This window comes from Triticum aestivum, chromosome 5A, assembly GCF_018294505.1.
Source record: "Triticum aestivum cultivar Chinese Spring chromosome 5A, IWGSC CS RefSeq v2.1, whole genome shotgun sequence".
NCBI classification, from domain to species: Eukaryota; Viridiplantae; Streptophyta; class Magnoliopsida; order Poales; family Poaceae; genus Triticum; species Triticum aestivum.
This window is the reverse complement of record NC_057806.1, coordinates 608,746,174-608,766,161: the sequence shown is the minus strand read 5'-3', so window position 1 is coordinate 608,766,161 and position 19,988 is coordinate 608,746,174. Positions and strand designations below refer to the sequence as shown.

The 19,988-nt window shown below is 45.7% G+C and overlaps 2 protein-coding genes across 2 annotated transcripts; one reads left to right on the top strand and one right to left on the bottom strand.

Annotated features, from left to right (window-relative positions):
• Positions 1-10,747: 10,747 nt before the first annotated feature.
• Positions 10,748-16,788, bottom strand: LOC123105287 (actin-related protein 7). The gene is made up of 7 exons (XM_044527325.1): positions 16,479-16,788; positions 16,174-16,392; positions 14,373-14,514; positions 12,961-13,205; positions 12,557-12,740; positions 11,327-11,394; positions 10,748-11,250 (listed from the first exon to the last, which is right to left on the bottom strand). The coding sequence occupies exons 1-7, from the start codon at positions 16,554-16,556 to the stop codon at positions 11,098-11,100; spliced, it is 1,089 nt and encodes a 362-aa protein (XP_044383260.1). The 5' UTR covers positions 16,557-16,788; the 3' UTR covers positions 10,748-11,097.
• A 104-nt stretch (positions 16,789-16,892) lies between these two features.
• Positions 16,893-19,724, top strand: LOC123105285 (pentatricopeptide repeat-containing protein At5g14080). The gene is made up of 3 exons (XM_044527324.1): positions 16,893-18,446; positions 18,533-19,063; positions 19,250-19,724. The coding sequence occupies exons 1-2, from the start codon at positions 16,925-16,927 to the stop codon at positions 18,838-18,840; spliced, it is 1,830 nt and encodes a 609-aa protein (XP_044383259.1). The 5' UTR covers positions 16,893-16,924; the 3' UTR covers positions 18,841-19,063; positions 19,250-19,724.
• Positions 19,725-19,988: the final 264 nt, after the last annotated feature.

Sequence of the window (19,988 nt, the reverse complement as noted above, 5' to 3'; positions counted from 1 at the left end):
CACTAAGTTCAAGAAAGGCAAGGGTAAGAAGAACTTCAAGAAGGACGGCAAGTGGTTGCCGCGCCCGGTAAGCAAGCTGCCGGGAAGAAGCCAAAGAATGGACCCAAACCCGAGACTGAGTGCTTTTATTGCAAGGGAAGTGGTCACTGGAAGTGGAACTGCCCCAAATACTTAGCGGACAAGAAGGCCGGCATCATGAAAGGTATATGTGATATACATGTAATTGATGTGTACCTTACCAGTACTCGTAGTAGCTCCTGGGTATTTGATACCGGTGCGGTTGCTCACATTTGTAACTCAAAGCAGGAGCTGCAGAATAAGCGGAGACTGACGAAGGACGAGGTGACGATGCGCGTCGGGAATGGTTCCAAGGTCGATGTGATCGCCGTCGGCACGCTACCTCTACATTTACCTACGGGATTAGTTTTAAACCTCAATAATTGTTATTTAGTGCCAGCTTTGAGCATGAACATTGTATCAGGATCTCGTTTAATACGAGATGGCTACTCATTTAAATCCGAGAATAATGGTTGTTCTATTTATATGAGAGATATGTTTTATGGTCATGCTCTGATGGTGAATGGTTTATTCTTAATGAATCTCGAGCGTAATGCTACACATATTCATAGTGTGAATACCAAAAGATGTAAGGTTGATAATGATAGTCCCACATACTTGTGGCACTGCCGCCTTGGTCACATAGGTGTCAAACGCATGAAGAAGCTCAATGTAGATGGACTTTTAGAGTCTCTTGATTACGAATCATTTCATACGTGCAAACCATGCCTCATGGGTAAAATGACCAAGACTCCGTTCTCAGGAACAATGGAGCGAGCAACCAACTTATTGGAAATCATACATACTGATGTGTGTGGTCCAATGAGTGTTGAGGCTCGCGGTGGCTATCGTTATGTTCTCACCCTCACTGATGACTTGAGTAGATATGGGTATGTCTACTTAATGAAACACAAGTCTGAGACCTTTGAAAAGTTCAAGGAATTTCAGAGTGAGGTTGAGAATCAACATGACAGGAAAATCAAGTTCTTGCGATCAGATCGTGGGGGAGAATACTTGAGTCATGAATTTGGCACACACTTAAGAAAATATGGAATAGTTTAACAACTCACGCCGCCTGGAACACCTCAGCGTAATGGTGTGTCCGAACGTCGTAATCGCACTCTATTAGATATGGTGCGATCTATGATGCCTCTTACTGATTTACCGCTATCATTTTGGGGCTATGCTTTAGAGACTGCCGCATTCACTTTAAATAGGGCTCCGTCAAAATCCATTGAGATGACACCGTATGAATTATGGTTTGGGAAGAAACCTAAGCTGTCATTTCTAAAAGTTTGGGGATGCGATGCTTATGTCAAGAAACTTCAACCTGAAAAGCTCGAACCCAAGTCGGAAAAATGCGTGTTCATAGGATACCCTAAAGAAACTGTTGGGTATACCTTCTACCTCAGATCCGAAGGCAAGATCTTTGTTGCCAAGAATGGGTCCTTTCTAGAGAAAGAGTTTCTCTCGAAAGAAATAAGTGGGAGGAAGGTAGAACTTGATGAAGTATTACCTCTTGAACCGGTAAGTGGCGCAGCTCAAGAAAATGTTCCTAAGGTGCCTGCACCGACTAGAGAGGAAGTTGATGATGATCATGAAACTTCAGATCAAGTTGCTACTGAACTTCGTAGGTCCACAAGGACACGTTCCGCACCAGAGTGGTACGGCAACCCTGTCTTGGAAATCATGTTGTTAGACAACGGTGAACCTTCGAACTATGAAGAAGCGATGGCGGGCCCGGATTCCGACAAATGGCTGGAAGCCATGAAATCCGAGATAGGATCCATGTATGAAAACGAAGTATGGACTTTGACTGACTTGCCCGTTGATCGGCGAGCCATAGAAAATAAATGGATCTTTAAGAAGAAGACAGGCGCGGATGGTAATGTGACCATCTATAAAGCTCGGCTTGTCGCTAAGGGTTATCAACAAGTTCAAGGGGTTGACTACGATGAGACTTTCTCACCCGTAGTGAAGCTGAAGTCAGTCCGAATCATGTTAGCAATTGCCGCATTCTATGATTATGAGATATGGCAAATGGACGTCAAAACGGCATTCCTTAATGGTTTCCTTAAGGAAGAATTGTATATGATGCAGCCGGAAGGTTTTGTCGATCCTAAGAATGCTGACAAGGTGTGCAAGCTCCAACGCTCGATTTATGGGCTGGTGCAAGCATCTCGGAGTTGGAACATTTGCTTTGATGAGATGATCAAATCGTTTGGGTTTATGCAGACTTATGGAGAAGCCTGCATTTACAAGAAAGTGAGTGGGAGTTCTGTAGCATTTCTCATATTGTATGTGGATGACATACTATTTATGGGAAATGATATAGAATTCTTGGAAAGCATAAAGGCCTACTTGAACAAGTGTTTTTCAATGAAGGACCTTGGAGAAGCTGCTTATATATTAGGCATCAAGATCTATAGAGATAGATCGAGACGCCTCATTGGTCTTTCACATAGTATGTACCTTGATATTGAAGAAGTTCAAAATGGATCAGTCAAAGAAGGGGTTCTTGCCTGTATTGCAAGGTACGAGATTGAGCATGGCTCAATTCCCGACCACGGCAAAAGATAGAGAAAAGATGAGTGTCGTCCCCTATGCCTTGGCCATAGGGTCTATCATGTATGCTATGCTGTGTACCAGACCTGATGTAAACCTTGCCGTAAGTTTGGTAGGAAGGTACCAAAGTAATCCCGGCATGGAACATTGGACAGCGGTCAAGAATATCCTGAAGTACCTGAAAAGGACTAAGGAAATGTTTCTCGTTTATGGAGGTGACGAAGAGCTCGTCGTAAAGGGTTACGTCGATGCTAGCTTCTACACAGATCTGGATGACTCTAAGTCACAAACCGGATACGTGTATATTTTGAATGGTGGGGCAGTAAGCTGGTGTAGTTGCAAGCAAAGCATTGTGGCGGGATCTACATGTGAAGCGGAGTACATGGCAGCCTCGGAGGCAGCACAAGAAGCAGTCTGGGTGAAGGAGTTCATTACCGACCTAGGAGTCATACCCAATGCGTCGGGCCCGATGACTCTCTTCTGTGACAACACTGGAGCTATTGCCCTTGCCAAGGAGCCCAGGTTTCACAGGAAGACCAGGCATATCAAGCGTCGCTTCAACTCCATTCGTGAAAGTGTTCAAAATGGAGACATAGAGATTTGTAAAGTACATACGGACCTGAATGTAGCAGATCCATTGACTAAACCTCTCCCTAGAGCAAAACATGATCAACACCAGAACTGCATGGGTGTTCGATTCATCACAATGTAACTAGAATATTGACTCTAGTGCAAGTGGGAGACTGTTGGATATATGCCCTAGAGGCAATAATAAAATGGTTATTATTATATTTCTTTGTTCATGATAATTGTCTATTGTTCATGCTATAATTGTGTTATCCGGAAATCGTAATACATGTGTGAATACATAGACCACAACACGTCCCTAGTGAGCCTCTAGTTGACTAGCTCGTTGATCAAAGGATAGTCATGGTTTCCTGACTATGGACATTAGATGTCATTGATAATGGGATCACGTCATTAGGAGAATGATGTGATGGACAAGACCCAATCCTAAGCTTAGCTCAAAGATCGTGTAGTTCGTTTGTTGTAGCTTTTCTGAATGTCAAGTATCATTTCCTTAGACCATGAGATTGTGCAACTCCCGGATACCGTAGGAGTACCTTGGGTGTGCCAAACGTCACAACGTAACTGGGTGACTATAAAGGTACATTACAGGTATCTCCAAAAGTGTCTGTTGGGTTGGCACGAATCGAGACTGGGATTTGTCACTTCGTATGACGGAGAGGTATCTCTGGGCCCACTCGGTAATGCATCATCATAGTGAGCTCAATGTGATCAAGTGGTTGATCACGGGATCATGCATTACGGTACGAGTAAAGTGACTTGCCGGTAACAAGACTGAACAAGGTATTGGGATACCGACGATCGAGTCTCGGGCAAGTAACGTACCGATTGACAAAGGGAATTGTATACGGATTGATTAAATCCTCAACATCGTGGTTCATCTGATGAGATCATCATGGAGCATGTGGGAGCCAACATGGGTATCCAGATCCCGCTGTTGGTTATTGACCGGAGAGGCTTCTTGGTCATGTCTGCATGTCTCCCGAACCCGTAGGGTCTACACACTTAAGGTTCGGTGACGCTAGGGTTGTAGAGATATTAGCACACGGTAACCTGAAAGTTGTTCTGAGTCCCGGATGAGATCCCAGACGTCATGAGGAGTTCCGGAATGGTCCGGAGGTAAAGATTCATATATAGGAAGTCCAGTTTCGGCCATCGAGAAGGTTTCGGGGGTCACCGGTATTGTACCAGGACCACCGGAAGGGTCCCGGGGGTCCACCGGGTGGGGCCACCTATCCCGGAGGGCCCCATGGGCTGAAGTGGGAGGGGAACCAGCCCCTAGTGGGCTGGTGCGCCCCCCCTTCGGCCTCCCCCTGCGCCTAGGGTTGGAAACCCTAGGGGTGGGGGCGCCACCCTTGCCTTGGGGGGCAAGGCACCCCCTTTGGCCGCCGCCCCCCCTAGGAGATTGGATCTCCTAGGGCCGGCGCCCCCCCTTAGGCACCCTATATATAGTGGGGGGAAGGGAGGGCTGCGCACCCAAGCCCCTGGCCTCTCCCTCTCTCTCCCGTGACACTCCTCTGTCTCCCAGCGCTTGGCGAAGCCCTGCCGAGATCACCGTTGCTTCCACCACCACGCCGTCATGCTGCTGGATCTTCATCAGCCTCTCCTTCCCCCTTGCTGGATCAAGTTGGAGGAGACGTCTTCCAACCGTACGTGTGTTGAACGCGGAGGTGCCGTCCGTTCGGCACTAGGTCATCGGTGATTTGAATCACGTCGAGTACGACTCCATCAACCCCGTTCTCTTAAACGCTTCCGCTCGTGATCTACAAGGGTATGTAGATGCACTCCTCTCTCCCTCGTTGCTAGATGACTCCATAGATTGATCTTGGTGATGCATAGAAAATTTTAAAATTGTGCTACGTTCCCCAACAGTTGTCTACTTTAAAATACAGTTCGTGCTGTTTTCTCGAGGCCACGGCCAGTGCCTTCTAGTGATTTGTCCTATGTAATGTTAATATGCAATCTGATCTTCAGTTAACTAAGTTTGGTCCTATGTAATGTTCAGTTAACACTTTGGTCCAACAATTGCTACATTTCGTAGTACTGTTCTCAAGCATTATTTGTTTTGTTAACTATCTTATCTTCTAGTAGATGTTTCTATTCTGCAATGTCGTCCTCAGTTTACTATTTTGGTTCATTTGGTCTGTTGTCCATTTAACTATTTGGTTCAGTTCTGCAATATGATTTTCATTTGTTGTGGGTACAATTTTGTATTGTTATGCATGTGACACCAATCGAATTTGGCTGTACTCAATACATATTCTACTGATAGTATGGCAACTCTCAGTTAACCTAATCAAGATCTTCCTTATGTGTGTTGCAGGGAAAAACTGGGAGACACCGCGGTTTACCATCGAGGTTTGTTCAAGCAGGGTCCTTTGGCTAAAGCACATTATTGTGCAGTTGCAGGAATCATTCTAATATTTCAGTTTCTTACAATTTGGTCTTGCACATGTAGGTCCTACTGTCAGAGGCTTAGACCCACTATTCGACCCATTTTGCATATGGGGAAATGAGATGTCCATGAATATCAGTCAGGTCAAGAAACTCAGAAAGATTGTTAGGATGAAGAAACTTGCGACGAATAACAACAAGATCTTTATTTGCACAATGAAGAAGACATCAGTCAACTATAGGATGGTACTAACTCTTTTACCTTGTTTTTACCCCTTGCGCCATTTCAAAATTTATAACAGCGATTTATGCATAGCTTTGTTTTCAATACTTTTCAAAGCAGTTCACCGATGATTACCTCTCGAACCACCTGCATGGTCAAGAGGCGAGGAAGGTATTCATTCAACACCCACGGTACAATATTGAAGTCTTGTTGAAGAGGACGAAGATTGGGCAGGCAATTATCCATAGCCACTGGCCTAAAGTTGCAAGGCCATTCAACATCACTGAAGGCTCAATATTTGCCTTTCGCTTCTGCAGTTTCCCATATGAGATTCATCTGTCTATTTATTGTGTATGATGCTACTTTCCAAAGGTTTTTTATGCTGCATGTGAAACTTGGTGCTGTTGTGTAATGGGGTAACTGAGTGCCGAAGCTATCTGATGTAATTTGATTATGAAATCCTGGTTGTTGTTATACGGATATGAAATATCTGTTGTGTTTTATAAGAAATATTAGTTTGATTAGTACATGGGTTACCAATAATAGGCTAATTATCCTGCTTATTGGGGTTTTCTATTGCAGACGGTTACTCAGACAGCACCGTGGGCGATGACCTCAAACAACCCGCACAGTTTCTAGAAAGTAGGCGTGTTCGATCAACTAACAATCACACACGGCTTCCGGTAGCGAACTGTTTGTGTTAGGCCACCTTGCACAAACGTTTCCACACAAAGAACTGTGTGTGATATACATACCTGCGGACTTGACTCTGAGATAGTAGCTTCTTTTTGTGAATTATTTGCTTCATGTTGTTCTCCCTAAGGAGAAGTGGATCAAACATCGTCCTCCCAAAGCTGAAGAAGAAACTATTACTTATAATATTGATCCAATTGTCCCTACAACTTATATTGAGAAACCACCTTTTCCTGTTAGGATAAAAGAACATGCTAAAGCTTCAGCCGTGGTTCGTAAGAGTTATACTAGAACACCTACACCCCCTGAACAAATTAAAGTTGAACCTAGTATTGCTATGGTTAAAGATCTCTTGGTCGATAATATTGATGGACATGTTATTTATTTCTTTGGTGAAGCTGCTAGAATTGCTAGACCCGATAATAAAGATAAACATAGACCTGTTGTTGGCATGCCTGTTGTTTCTGTTAAGATAGGAGATCATTGTTATCATGGCTTATGTGATTTGGGTGCTAGTGTGAGTGTAATTCCCCTTACTCTATATCAACAAATTATGAATGATATTGCACCTGCCGAGATAGAAGATATTGATGTTACTATTAAGCTTGCTAATAGAGATACTATCTCACCAATCAGGATTGTTAGAGATGTTGAAGTCTTGTGTGAGAAAATAAAATACCCTACTGATTATCTTGTTCTTGGTTCACCACAAGATGATTTTTGTCCCATTATATTTGGTAGACCTTTCTTGAACACTGTTAATGCCAAAATAGATTGTGAGAAAGAAACTGTTAGTGTAAGTTTCGGGGATGCGTCTCATGAGTTTAATTTCTCCAAATTTCGTAGACAACCCCATGATAAAGAATTGCATAGTAAAGATGAAATTCTTGGTCTTGCTTCTATTGTCGTGCCTCATCTGATCCTTTAGAACGATATTTGCTAGACAATGAAAATGATATGTTTATGAATAAAAGAAAGGAATTAGACGAGATTTTCTTTAAACAAATGCATGTCTTGAAACACAATTTGCTTGTTGAGACTCTCGGAGATCCTCTACCACCCAAGAGTGATCCTGTGTTTGATCCTAAACAATTGCTTGATACTCTGAAATATGCTTATCTTGATGAAAAGAAGATATAGCATGGTGTTATTAGTGCTAACCTTTCAGAGCATGAAGAAAAGAGATTATTGAAAACTCTGAAGAAGCACTGTGCCGCTATTGGATATACTCTGGATGATCTTAAGGGCATTATCTCACTCTATGTCAACATAAAATTAATATGGAGCCTGATGCTAAACCAGTTGTTGATCACCAATGACGGTTAAATGCTAAGATGAAAGAAGTGGTAAGAAATGAAATATTAAAACTTCTGGAAGCATGTGTAATTTATCATATTGCTGATAGTAGATGGGTAAGTCATGTTCATTGTGTCCCTAAGAAGGGAGGTATTACTTTTGTTCCCAATGATATGAATAAAAGGTAGAAGATGTATGACTGCTATATTCTCTGACTTTTGTGAAAAGATTGTTGAGGTTTTCATGGATGACTTCTCTGTTTATTGGAAGTCTTTTGATGATTGTTTAAGCAATCTTGATCAAGTTTTGCAGAGATGTGAAGAAACTAATCTTGTCTTGAATTGGGAGAAGTGCCACTTTATGGTTAATGAAGGTATTGTCTTGGGGCATAAAATCTCCGAAAGAGGTTTGAAGTGGATAAAGCTAAAGTTGATGCTATTGAAAAAGTGCCTTGTCCTAAAGATATCAAAGGTATAAGAAGTTTCCTAGGTCATGCTGGTTTCTATATGAGATTTATTAAAGACTTCTCTAAAATTTCTAGGCTGGAGACCTCTACAACAACACCGAGACCCGAGGACAACACAGACCAACGTACTCCGCCCATTACGCCAAGAGGAAGTCGGCAAGTGGACGACAGGGCTTGGACAGATCTAGAGAAGGCGTCAATGATGGTGTACATTGCGCCTTGGAGGCCCACGCCTAGTGCAGTAGCCGACACAGACTTGAGCCGCGCCACCGACACTTCTCGGGCAACAAGACAACGCCTCCAAGGAGGGAACAACGCCATGCCGCCACTGCCGCCTAGTCCGGGAGGTCGGACCATGGGTTTCTTTGAGCACGACGACATGAGTCAAATTGGGGCCAAAGCAACGTCTGTAGGGAGGGGACATCGCCCTTGGATGTCGCCGTTGCTAGCCTTGGCATCGCAAAGCGGGGGTTTCTCCCAACACAAGAACACAAAACCCAAAGTTTTGGAGCTGCGCCATTAGGCCGCCCACCACGACGAGAGGTGTCGCATCTCGCAGCACATCAGCCACCACCATCTCTGCCACCACCTCGCACACGGAGCCGAAGCCGCCCACCGCCAATACCACCACCAACCATCCAAGCCGCCTCGCTTGCCGGACCTAGGCCACCAGCGTCATGACCGCCTATAGCGGAGAAGAGGCAGTGTGCCTTCTTCCCCAGCATGCACTGGCCAGTGCCACCGGAGCAGGCCCGCCTGGCATCGTGTCCCCACAGCCTAGGACAGCACCTCCACATCCACGGCGTGTCAAGCCTCACCAATGGGAAGGATACAACCAATTTCCACCATCCTCCGCCTCCAGAGCCGCACATCCACCCCACCACCATCCACCTTCTCCTCGGAGCGGCGACCACCTCTAACCTCCAGTAGCGGCCACAAAAAGTTGAGCCACCGCCCTTGCTGAGGCCAGATCCAGACGGGAGGGAAGTTCCCTCAAGTCGTTGACTCCACCAGGACCACCGCCGACATCACTCCTCCCGCCTGAGTGATCTGAAGCTCTCAACTGATGCTGGCATGCGCACATAGCCGCCCTGCGAGCCTACATCGCTTCGTCTGATGCGAGAGGAAGAGAAAACAGTCCCCGTCACCGTGTGGGCTTTGCCCAGCGACGCCCTCCAGCTATGGCAGAGGAGGGGGCGAGGTGGGGGAGAGCTACAGCGGTCGGCTAGGGTTTCCTCCCGGGTCGCCTGCAGGGGCGACACGAGTGGGGAGAAGGGGGAAGGGAGCTCCCCTCTGGGGTTGCGACCCTGGCTGGCTCTGAATTGAACGTTTTTCATGGCAAATTATATTGACGCGAGGATGACAAATTTAGTTTGTAAGCACGGCAACTTTCTAGCAAAAAATAAACTGATACGGATTTGCCACGTTGGTCAACTAAACTTGTCATCCTCGGCATACACAACTTGCCATGAGAAAATGTTTGATCTGCCATGGCTAATTCAGGTCCCTTTGATTTTTATAATGTGAACAAGCTGCTGCTAAACCTGTATTACCCTTCTTTACTAATAAGCTGAAACAAATATTTTGCCTTCGTTCCGAAAGATAATCTCTAAACTCCACGAGCTCACTCCAGTTTTGTCTAGAGGAACGGCGACACTTATTTTGGGACGGAGGAGGAAGTAGATGCTAATCATGCCACTGTGGTGCTGTGTAAGTGTGTGTCCGTCGTATCAAGTGTTTGTTAGCAAAGACTCATCGTGTAATGTATGCTGGCAGCAGCGCCGTCCTGTTACTTAGCCCGACAAGGACTAAGACGGGTCTGCTTGACAGGGCGAAACCCACATGACGGGCATTCTTAGCCGTCTCCCTCTCCTAATAATATATAAGCATGCGGCTCCCACCACCACCAGAGACAAGATGGACAACCTCCATTGGCCACACACACCTCACGCACACGGGCCCTAATAACCCGCAAGCGCATTATACAACCTGAAAGCCAATTATTCGGTTTAGACGACCGCGGGCAGCCTTTGTTGGGCGCAGATCGGGCACCCCACTGTTGGCGCATGCAACGCAACGCAACCCTCTCGTCTCGACCAAGATCCTGCTGGGCACGCACTGTGGAGGGAGCTTGGCGGCTTCCCGTTGGATGGATGTCGCAGGAAGGGCCTGCCTGAGCAGGGCACTGTGGGAACCATTAACTAGAGCTTGGAGATGGCACGGGATGTCCGGGGGCCGGACGGTACGTATGTAGATCATCAATTCCTACCAGAACTCGTACAACGACGCAAAGACTTGACCGGACGGCGTGTATCTGTGTATGTGGATCGGTCGTCGACATCAATTTCCACCAACTTCTGCACCACGGAGAGAATGGAGGCTGGGCCCATACTACTGCGACACAGAGAACGTTGGTAACATTTCCGTAGGCTTCGTCGAACGGGCTAAAACAGCACAACGCAGCGTGAGCGAGAGAGAGCAACGCGATGCACTCCCGCGAACAAATTTGCAATGGTACGACACAGGTACAATGGGCTAGCACTCCTAATAAAAAGAAGATAGACGGCAATCTGAATAGCTAGCTACTTATCATCTAGCTCGCCAAGCTAGCAACAACGACACATCCAAACCAGAAGCAGAGCCAGAGGCCATGAATGGCTCTCAGAGGCGCCCAGCATCAGAGGAGGAAGGGCACCACACCAGTCCAGTACCAGTGCCGCTGGCCCCTACACGCATCATTTATCAGTTGCCAACACGTACGCGCACGGTGTGTCATCCATCCTGTGACTCGAGTAAAGGGCTGGTTCTCGGTCGCTCAGAAGCACTTCTTGTGGACGATGGACGGGCCAGTCTCGTCGTAGTCGCCCTTGGTCACGTGCTGGTTCTGGGGGAAGACCACCTTGGCCAGGATCGCGCCGCCCAGCCACGCCGAGTGCCGCGCCAGGTCCTCCGGCATGTACTCCGGGGCCTGGACGGAGGAATGCAGGTTTGGGTTAGTAACTGGGAATGCCGGGAGCAAGAGCGCACCAGTTTAGGGGGTTTACCTTCACAAGAGTTGGGCGGATCGCGGAGGCAGACAGATTCGCTTCTCTCTGAAACCTGTCCTCGAAACCTTTGGGAACAGTGAAAAAAAAGGGTTAGTTATCCACTATGAACTTTGGTCATTATCAACATGAGCATAAGCAAGGAAGCAATGAAAAAAAAAAATGCAAGGCACCAGCCGTGCCATTAAACGAAGCTTGTTTGAAGAAGCCTGCGAGTAATGATCATCTGAACTGCTGAAATACGATACCTGCTTATTGATGTCGGTAAGGCATCCTAAGGCGACAACCCACTGCCTTGAAGCCTAAGCGACGACTAAGCGCCTAACGCGGGAAAAACTCGAAGGCGCTGCCTAGGCGCCTTGCTGCCTAAGCGTCCAAGGCAGGACACCTTAGAGCACGGTTCATAGTATAGCCAACTGTTGGCTATATGATGTTGCCATGTCATATGTAGTCATCACTTATAGTCACTCATACAACAAGGTTAGCTATAAGGTAGGCTATAAGAGTACTACATTTTTTTTTCCACCTTCTCTCTCTCTTTCTTCACATTTATTGCATTTGACTAGGAGTACGCATATAGCTAGGCTCTTGCATGAGCCCGCTCCCATTATTTTTTCATGTCTCTCTCCTTCATATAGGCAAAAATGCCATGTAAGCGGGCTATAAGCCCATTATTGTGCTTGCTCTTAAAAACAATGGCTATAACCAGCATTACTAGCCACAGCTCTTCCAAAATGCTCCACCACACGTTTCAGCATAATGTTGATTGTGTTATCTGCATATCCACACGGACACTAACAGGAGTACAAGATATTCCTGAGTCCTACATAAGATTCTGATTTCTTTCCAACAAAATGAAATCCCCAGGTCCCAACACCACGGGTACTCAAATGAGAGAACTTCCAAACTGGCCCTGTTTCCTCAGTTCTGGGACATGGATAGAAACAAACTAGACCGTTGCTGCATAGGTCATACACCACTAGCATTCAGACAATCAATTCATACAGCATCTACTTTTCATAATTGTGTCATGCAGAATGTAGTTTTTTTTAATGATGCCGTGTGCCACAGGGAAGCATATATTATCATCCATAAACAGTAAGCCTAGCAGGTTACTAGTATTTATAGCTAATAGTAGTTGGCATGCATTTTCCATGTAGAATATAAGATAGAAACCCCAAGAGTTTTAACCAAGGAAAAGGCATCTTGCAGAGGAGAGCAATAACTAACCAGTCATAGATACAGTGCCACCACATAACATAGTGTTCTCCAGCAGTTGCTTTTGGTACTCTGATGCGACGTTTGAAACACTAGTAATTAGCTGGTGGACAATGCCATAATCTTCTAAGCCCAAGATGCTTGGTTGAAACAAAGCTTCGCCAACTATATAGCGCTCTTTTTCAATTGTTATAACCTGGAGGAAAAAGTGTTTAGTGAACAGCTATTCTATACATTCAGGGTGATAAATAAACATCAAAGCATTTGATCAACCTAAGGATGATAATTCACATAATTATCATGCATTTTATAATGAGAAAAATTGCACGCTAAGTGCTCTCTATACATGTAAATGAACAGGTGGATGTTTGACCGAGCATTTACACCAAAGCAGTGTAACATAATTAATAACGAACCTGTCCATCTGGAAGAGTGTGAGTTTCTGGCTGGCATGTACTTGCTATAGCTTCAAAGGCTGACTGATCTTCTGTGCAGCATGCATACTGCTCTTTCAGCCTCTCAACGTCAGAAATATCAATGTTTACTGATGGGTTGGACTTCTTTAGTTCTTGTGCAAATAGGTTTGTCAAGTCAATTCCTCCAATCTCAAATCTCTTCGACGCTACGTGCTGAACAGCACCTTCACAAACTGGAGCAATATCTGGACAGCCAATACAAAAGAAGGGCACTTGTCAAAATTTGTCCCATGTAATTTAGTAAGCACACAGTGGACAACCAATGCTGAACAACTTTCTCTTTAAGGACTGGTCTTAATATATCTGTACAGTGGCTCGCTTGGTATTGCTGCATCGTGCTGCAGAATCTAGTTAGGCTTGGTTTTACTGTATCGTGCTGCAGAATCTAGTTAACTGAAAGAATCTATACTAGTCCAACTCAAATATTTATGTTCTGATTGTGACAAAGGGGTAGCCAAGTACCCCCAACTTATTAACATATCCAAAAATAGTAAAAAAAAACTCCTGGGGAAGAAAAGCCACCACAATGCAAATTGTGAAGTAATACAAATATAAAGCAGTTGCGAAGCACAATTACGACTTACATCTGAACTACTGAACAAATAAACTATAAATAGAATTTGTTCCCGGATTCAGACTCCTAGTATTCCTTCACAAGCCCATGAACAATATGTATTGATTTCTTGTGTTAATACAAAAAAATATATTACTGATGACAAAGCACACACAAAAAATGTTACATTCCCTCCACACCTTGTGATCAAGAGGGAGGAACCCTATTTGGGTTAAAAGTACAGAAGAAGATGAATAAACCATTCGAATAAACAAGGATTACTTAAAAAAATAAAGCTGCAGAGAGAAATGATCTTCGGATGAAGGAAATGCGACACAACATGTACAAATTACACATACCAGAAGACAAGAGAAGACAGAAACATTTGAAATACAAATGATGGTGTGTATACTATATTACTGACTGGAGAGGGTTAACATAAGCATCATTGCTACCATTTAGAAGAATTTCTGTCATCCCTGTATGATGTTCTTGCAATGTGCTTAAAGATCATCAATCACTGGGTGACAATTGTGTTGCACAAATTTGAGCTCAAAAGGGAATGCATATTTTCCCTGCAAGCCTTCGAAATGTGCTAGTTTTCACCAAGGTTATTCTAGAGTGAGTAAATAAAAGATACTGAAAGAAGTATTAAACGTAAAATCACCAAACCAAGGAAACATAAAGTCAATAGCTTCGGAACAAATACCATATGATACAGACATTACACAAAGGCCACATATGGAATCAACAGTGTCGCAATTCAAGTTCAAGATACAGCTGGATTTGGTGATATTACCTATTTTCCCATGTCCAATGTCAACCGTACAACCCGAAATGCGACCAACAGCATAAAGGGACAATACAGCCTGTTCAGAATCATAAAATCCTGATACGTTGAATTTTTCGAACATAAGTTGCACTAATTGCTCCCGGAGAGCCTGCAGAGAACATGACATAATTGGAGAATTAGAACCAAATGCAAGACCAACACGATTGGTAAAACCAATTGATTAGCTGCACTAAAATATGGATAATGTCAAATGGAAAAGGCTTAGCAAACAAGCAAGAGAGAGATTGTATTACAGATTGAGAATCATGAAAACTTATTTAAGTGGCATTGCAAATGCTTTTGAAAAAGCATATGCATTTTCTGCTTTTTACTAACCATTTGAGAGCATTCCCTTTTTATAGAAGAAGTGGAACTGGTAAAGACTTCCACAAATAAGTGGATTATATAGCACAGCACAACAACCAAAAGCTGGCCCTTAAAAATGTATGAAGACCGTAAGACCAAAATCGAAACAAATCCACGACCTTAACGATTGAGGAAAAAGGGGTAGGTATTACTATGGCCCGAGTCTTTTCTTCTTTCGGCCTTATCTCATAGCGAGGAATGGTGCGTGCTAGCCTTCAGACTATAGTTTGAGTGCTACATCATGCAATATCTGCCACTGTTAGAACTTCATTCAATTCCAATGATATCAATATATGGAAAGCAATGTACCAGGAAGACTACTGGGCACCATATGTTGGTAATTTCCAAGTGATACAGCTGCAGATAACCTGTTCAAACTCTAGCCCAGGGGGGTGTCCTGTTTGATACCTAACCATGCCATGCCTAACTCTAGTCACGAAACAGTTGTTTAGGTATGAGTTTGCTTCATTGCCGCAAATCAGAATGTGACTCACTACCCTTTTCTTAGTTTCTTGGCCCACCTGTTAAAGACTCAGGTTCCATGGGTAACTTTACTGAACTTGCAGTGGCCATTTTGATAAAAAAAAATTATGGCAAGGTTGGCCACAAACATAACATACAGTAGAATTTAAAATGCACATCAAAACCCAAAGCTAGAATTATGTAGTAAGATTCAAAAGTTAACCAAAATAGCACAAAGATTTTGAACTAAAAAGCACAAAATGGATATGTGGCTCACAGTAACCTTTTTGGGAGTCCATCATCTCTACTCGGATAAGAGAAAACTAACCATGCCCAATTGTGTAATGTGTGTAAACCACTACACAAACGCACTACCAAATAACAAAAGAACTTTACACATAATCAAATAAATCGGTAGAGAGATGGCATAAGGAGAATTATGGCATTGGACGACCAGTGAGAGCTTAATGTGGTTCTAAACCAAACCTTTCCATCAAATCAACATGAACTGAAGTGTTTGATGGGGGGGCATCCACGTGGTCAAGAAACACATGTGAAACCACTTGAGGATGTAGCAGATGATTTTATTGAAGAAGCGGACTTTTCCAAGAGCTCAGTTGTTAAATGTGGACTGTTTTGTTTGGAATGTATATCACATGGACCTATAGTCCAGTGGAATTGAGCCCATCCACAAAAGGAAGAGCTAATGTCATTTTAGGCTGGTAGAAGTGCGGAATCACATAAGCCAACATGCGGGTTAAGTTGGTGTGCCAACACCCAAGACCACATAACTCAGACCCAATTAATCCTGAAACCTAGTACGTAATAGCAAACCCTGAACTTTTACCTGGTCCAGTATTGTGTTAAATTGCAACAAGTCTATTAGGCACGAACACATTTAAACGAGCCTGAAGTCAAGCAGGGAGTGCAGTAGTAGCACCTTGGGCGTGAAGAGTGGCTCGGTGAAGAGGATCTGGCCCTCGTCCCCCATCTCCCAGCCGATGTTCCTGTAGAGGACGTAGGTGAGCAGGTCCTCCATGGCGTCCCAGTCCTTGACGAAACCGCGCACCACCGGATGCACCACCTCCTCCACCACCGCTGCCGCGCCGTCGGCCACCTCGTTCTCCTCCACCTCCGTCTTCATCTTGGAGGGCATCACCTGACCACACACGCGCGCATCGAACAGGGGGCTCCCGCGAAATCTCGAGCGAATCGACGGGGAGCAGAGGAGATCTGGCGACTCACCAGCCCCGGGGCCTGGTCGGGCAGCGCGATGCCGGCCTTCAGCAGCTTGGACCCCGCGTCGACGACCACCGCCTCCATGGCCGGCGGCGGGTGCAGGCGGGGAGCTCCGGCTCCGCGGCGGCGACGCAGGGAGGTGCGGGCGCTAGGGTTTGCGCCGAGGATTTTTGAAATTTTTGGGCCTCGCGGGAAAGGGATGGAGAGGTTTTGGAGGATTTAGCGGAAGAGTGGGGAGGAAGAAGAAGCTCTCGCGGCAGAGGAGATCTCGCTGCGGCCGCAGGGCGGAGCGAGTGTGTGACTGGCAAGCGGCGACCGGCGAGAGGCGGGTTACGTATTCCTAAATTACGCCTCTGAACAATGAAAGTGTTCTTCATTCTACGCCTTCGGTCGTTTAATGTGGATCCGTGAGGCACCCGCGCGGTTCGCGCCACCCGGCCGTCTCTGCCGGCATGGCCCCACCGTGGTCCGCCCCGCGCCAGCTCCTCCTCCACCGCCTCGCCGCCGCGCGCGCCATCTCCAGCCGGGCCTACCCGCCGCCCACCTCGACCCCGGAGGCCTTCCACGCGCACCTCGCGGCGCTCGCGGCGCCCTCCCGCGCGGGCCACCCGGCCACGCTCCCGTCCCTCCTCGCCGCGCTCTCCCGCGCCCGCGCCGCGCGGCTGCCGCTCCTCCCGGCCACCCGCGCGCTGGCGGCCTCCGCGCTCCTCCGCCACGGCCGCCTCCCCGACGCGCTCGCGCACTTCAGCCTCCTCCCGGACTCCGCCGCGCCGCCCGCTCCGCTCGGCAACTCCCTGCTCGCCGCCCTCGCGTCGTCCGGGTCACTCGCCGCCGCGCGCAAGGTGTTCGGCAGAATGCTGTCCAGCGGCGCCGAGCTGGACACCGTCGGCTTCGGGGTGTTCGCGAAGAGTGTGGGCAGGAGGGACGGGCTGGACGAGGTCCTGCGGCTGGTGAACGCGGTGCATCATCGGGAGGGCTTGATCAACAAGTCTGTTGTCGCGGCGATGGTTGCCGACGGTCTGTGTCGGGAGCGCAGGATAGAGGATGCTTGGCGGGCTTTGGAGGATATGAGGTTACGTGGATGGAAGCCGGATTTTGTGGCGTACAGGATTGTGTCCGAGGGGTTCAGGTTAGCTGAAAGGGCAGAGGAGGAAGGGAGGATCTTGAAGCAGAAGAGGAAGCTCGGTGTTGCACCAAGGAAGGTGGACTACAGAGAGGTTTTGCTTGCGCTGGTGTCTGGCAGGCAGATTTCTGACGCGAAGGAGATGGCCGAGGCGATTGTATTAGGCGATTTCCCAATTGATGACGACGTGTTGAATCTCTTGGTGTGTTCGGTGTCCGAGGTTGATGCTGATGCTGCCATTATGTTCTGCAAGTTCATGATAGGGAAGGAGAGATTGCCAAGTATACAGATGCTCGTACAACTTTGCGAGAGCCTTTGCAAGAATGGCAAGGGCAATGAGATGTGGGAAATGTTTAGAGTGCTTTTGGATAAGGGCTATTGCACGAGTGAGAGGGAGTATCATTTGGTGGTGTCATTCTTGGGCAAGGCAGGGAAGGTCAGAGAGGCATATGATGTGATAAAGGAGATAAAAAGGAAGAGGCTCGATCCTGGCATTTCATCATACAATTCTCTCATGGTAGCACTCTGCAGAAATGACCTCCTTAGGCCTGCTAAGAAGTTGTGGGATGAGATGTTCACCAGTGGGTCTAGTCCAAATCTGCAGACCTACAATATACTTATAACAAAATTTGCAGAAATTGGTGAAAGTGAACAAGTCCAACAGCTGTTTGATCACATGGTCCAGAAAGGAGTGACCCCAGATAGTACAACATACACATCAGTCATTACTATGTTGTGCCAAGAAAACAAATATGAACAGGCTGAGGAAATCTTCAACAAATCTGTAGCGCAGGATCCTAAACTAGCTAGTTCAGTGTTAACTGTGTTTATCATTGCACTCTGTAAACAAGGTATTCCTGTCCTCGTTATTAGGTATTATTGCTGCTTTACTTTTTCTGTTGTCTCCTTGTAAATGTAATCCTTGGAATTTTTTCAGGTGGCTTCAAAACAGCATTGGGTGTTATGTCAAGTCTTCCATCCAATATTGAGAGCTCGAATTCACATGTTATTCTGTTGAAGTGCCTAACAGATGTTGAGGAAATTGAAATGGCTTCTGAACACATAAAGTGGATTAGACGCTACTGCAGCTCTGCTTTTCAGAATATAATGAATGAACTCGTGGCTTCTCTTTCCACTTCTGCTAGCCTTCAACCTGTCAGGAAATTGGTCTGTTATTTACATTCTCAGGGGCTTGTTAATGAAGTTGGCCCATGGATGAAGTTGATAGAAGATGATTATGCTTGAATCACAGGTTCAATGGTCATATCATATGATACCACTTGTCCATTTTGCCAAGAATGCACAAAGTGTCTTGAGACTATTGGAGGTCAGGCTTCAGTGCATTACTTCACAAAGCGATATTGATACTTCCCTCTGATGCATCTAGTTCTCAGAATTACCAATGAGAAAATGACCGAGATTTCTGTAAAGATCTGGTTTGTGCTGATCTATTCTGAGCAATCCTGAGGTATCATTTCTTTCACATCACCATTTACTGTAGATCGTTAGTATTTGTATTCTTATGATTATGTGACTTCTGTAATTTTGCACCTTTTCGCCCACAAATATCATCAAGACGAAGAGTCTAGTTGTCATTTGTGCACCATATTATATGGAAATTATTCATCTCAGCGACAATGTCTTCTGGTTGCAGGTTTGGGGCCACTGTTCTATTTTGCTCCTACTGCAAAATAAATCTGGTGTTTATTGGCCATATGCTTGGCTGGTATAATGTGGCGATGGTTTGGGATTACATTGAGCGAGCATAATGAAATTTACCTTTATCCAAGGAAGCACTTCATTATGATGGTTCTGCCGCTACTGTGGGTATGCCAATTGCGGTCATGGAGGATCAGAATGAGTTATATGGTGACTAGTGGATTCTGAAACTGACCAGGTTCGTTGTGTTATAGAAGGTCAAGGCAATTCTTGTCCATCTGATCTCCTCCCCCTCAGAGACTGCTGAAAGTTCTGTGAGGGTTGGTGGCACTTTCACGATGGCATCCTACACTGTATCTAAGGTCCCTGTTGTGGATTCAGCTTGATTTATGTCATGGAAACAAGGGCGTAGGCTGCACTCCATTTTTGGAATTGTACATCGAGTTTCTGTGGTTGGGACAGATACTCTCTGATTAAGGGTGTTTTGTCGACATTTTAGATGCCTCGGTAGATTGTCCATAGATGCTCGTAGGTGTGGTTCTGGATTGGACCCCATCTGTTACTCAAGCATGTTGTATACTTCTGTCATCTTCATTGACTGAAGAACCAGTTAAAACCATTGTCGAAAAAGCATATGCATAGTTCTGTAGAGCGATCAAATAATAAGGAAGCAGGGTAAAATAAAAAAGACATGCATAGTTCCTACTTTCCCACTACCCTTCTCGCATTGCAAA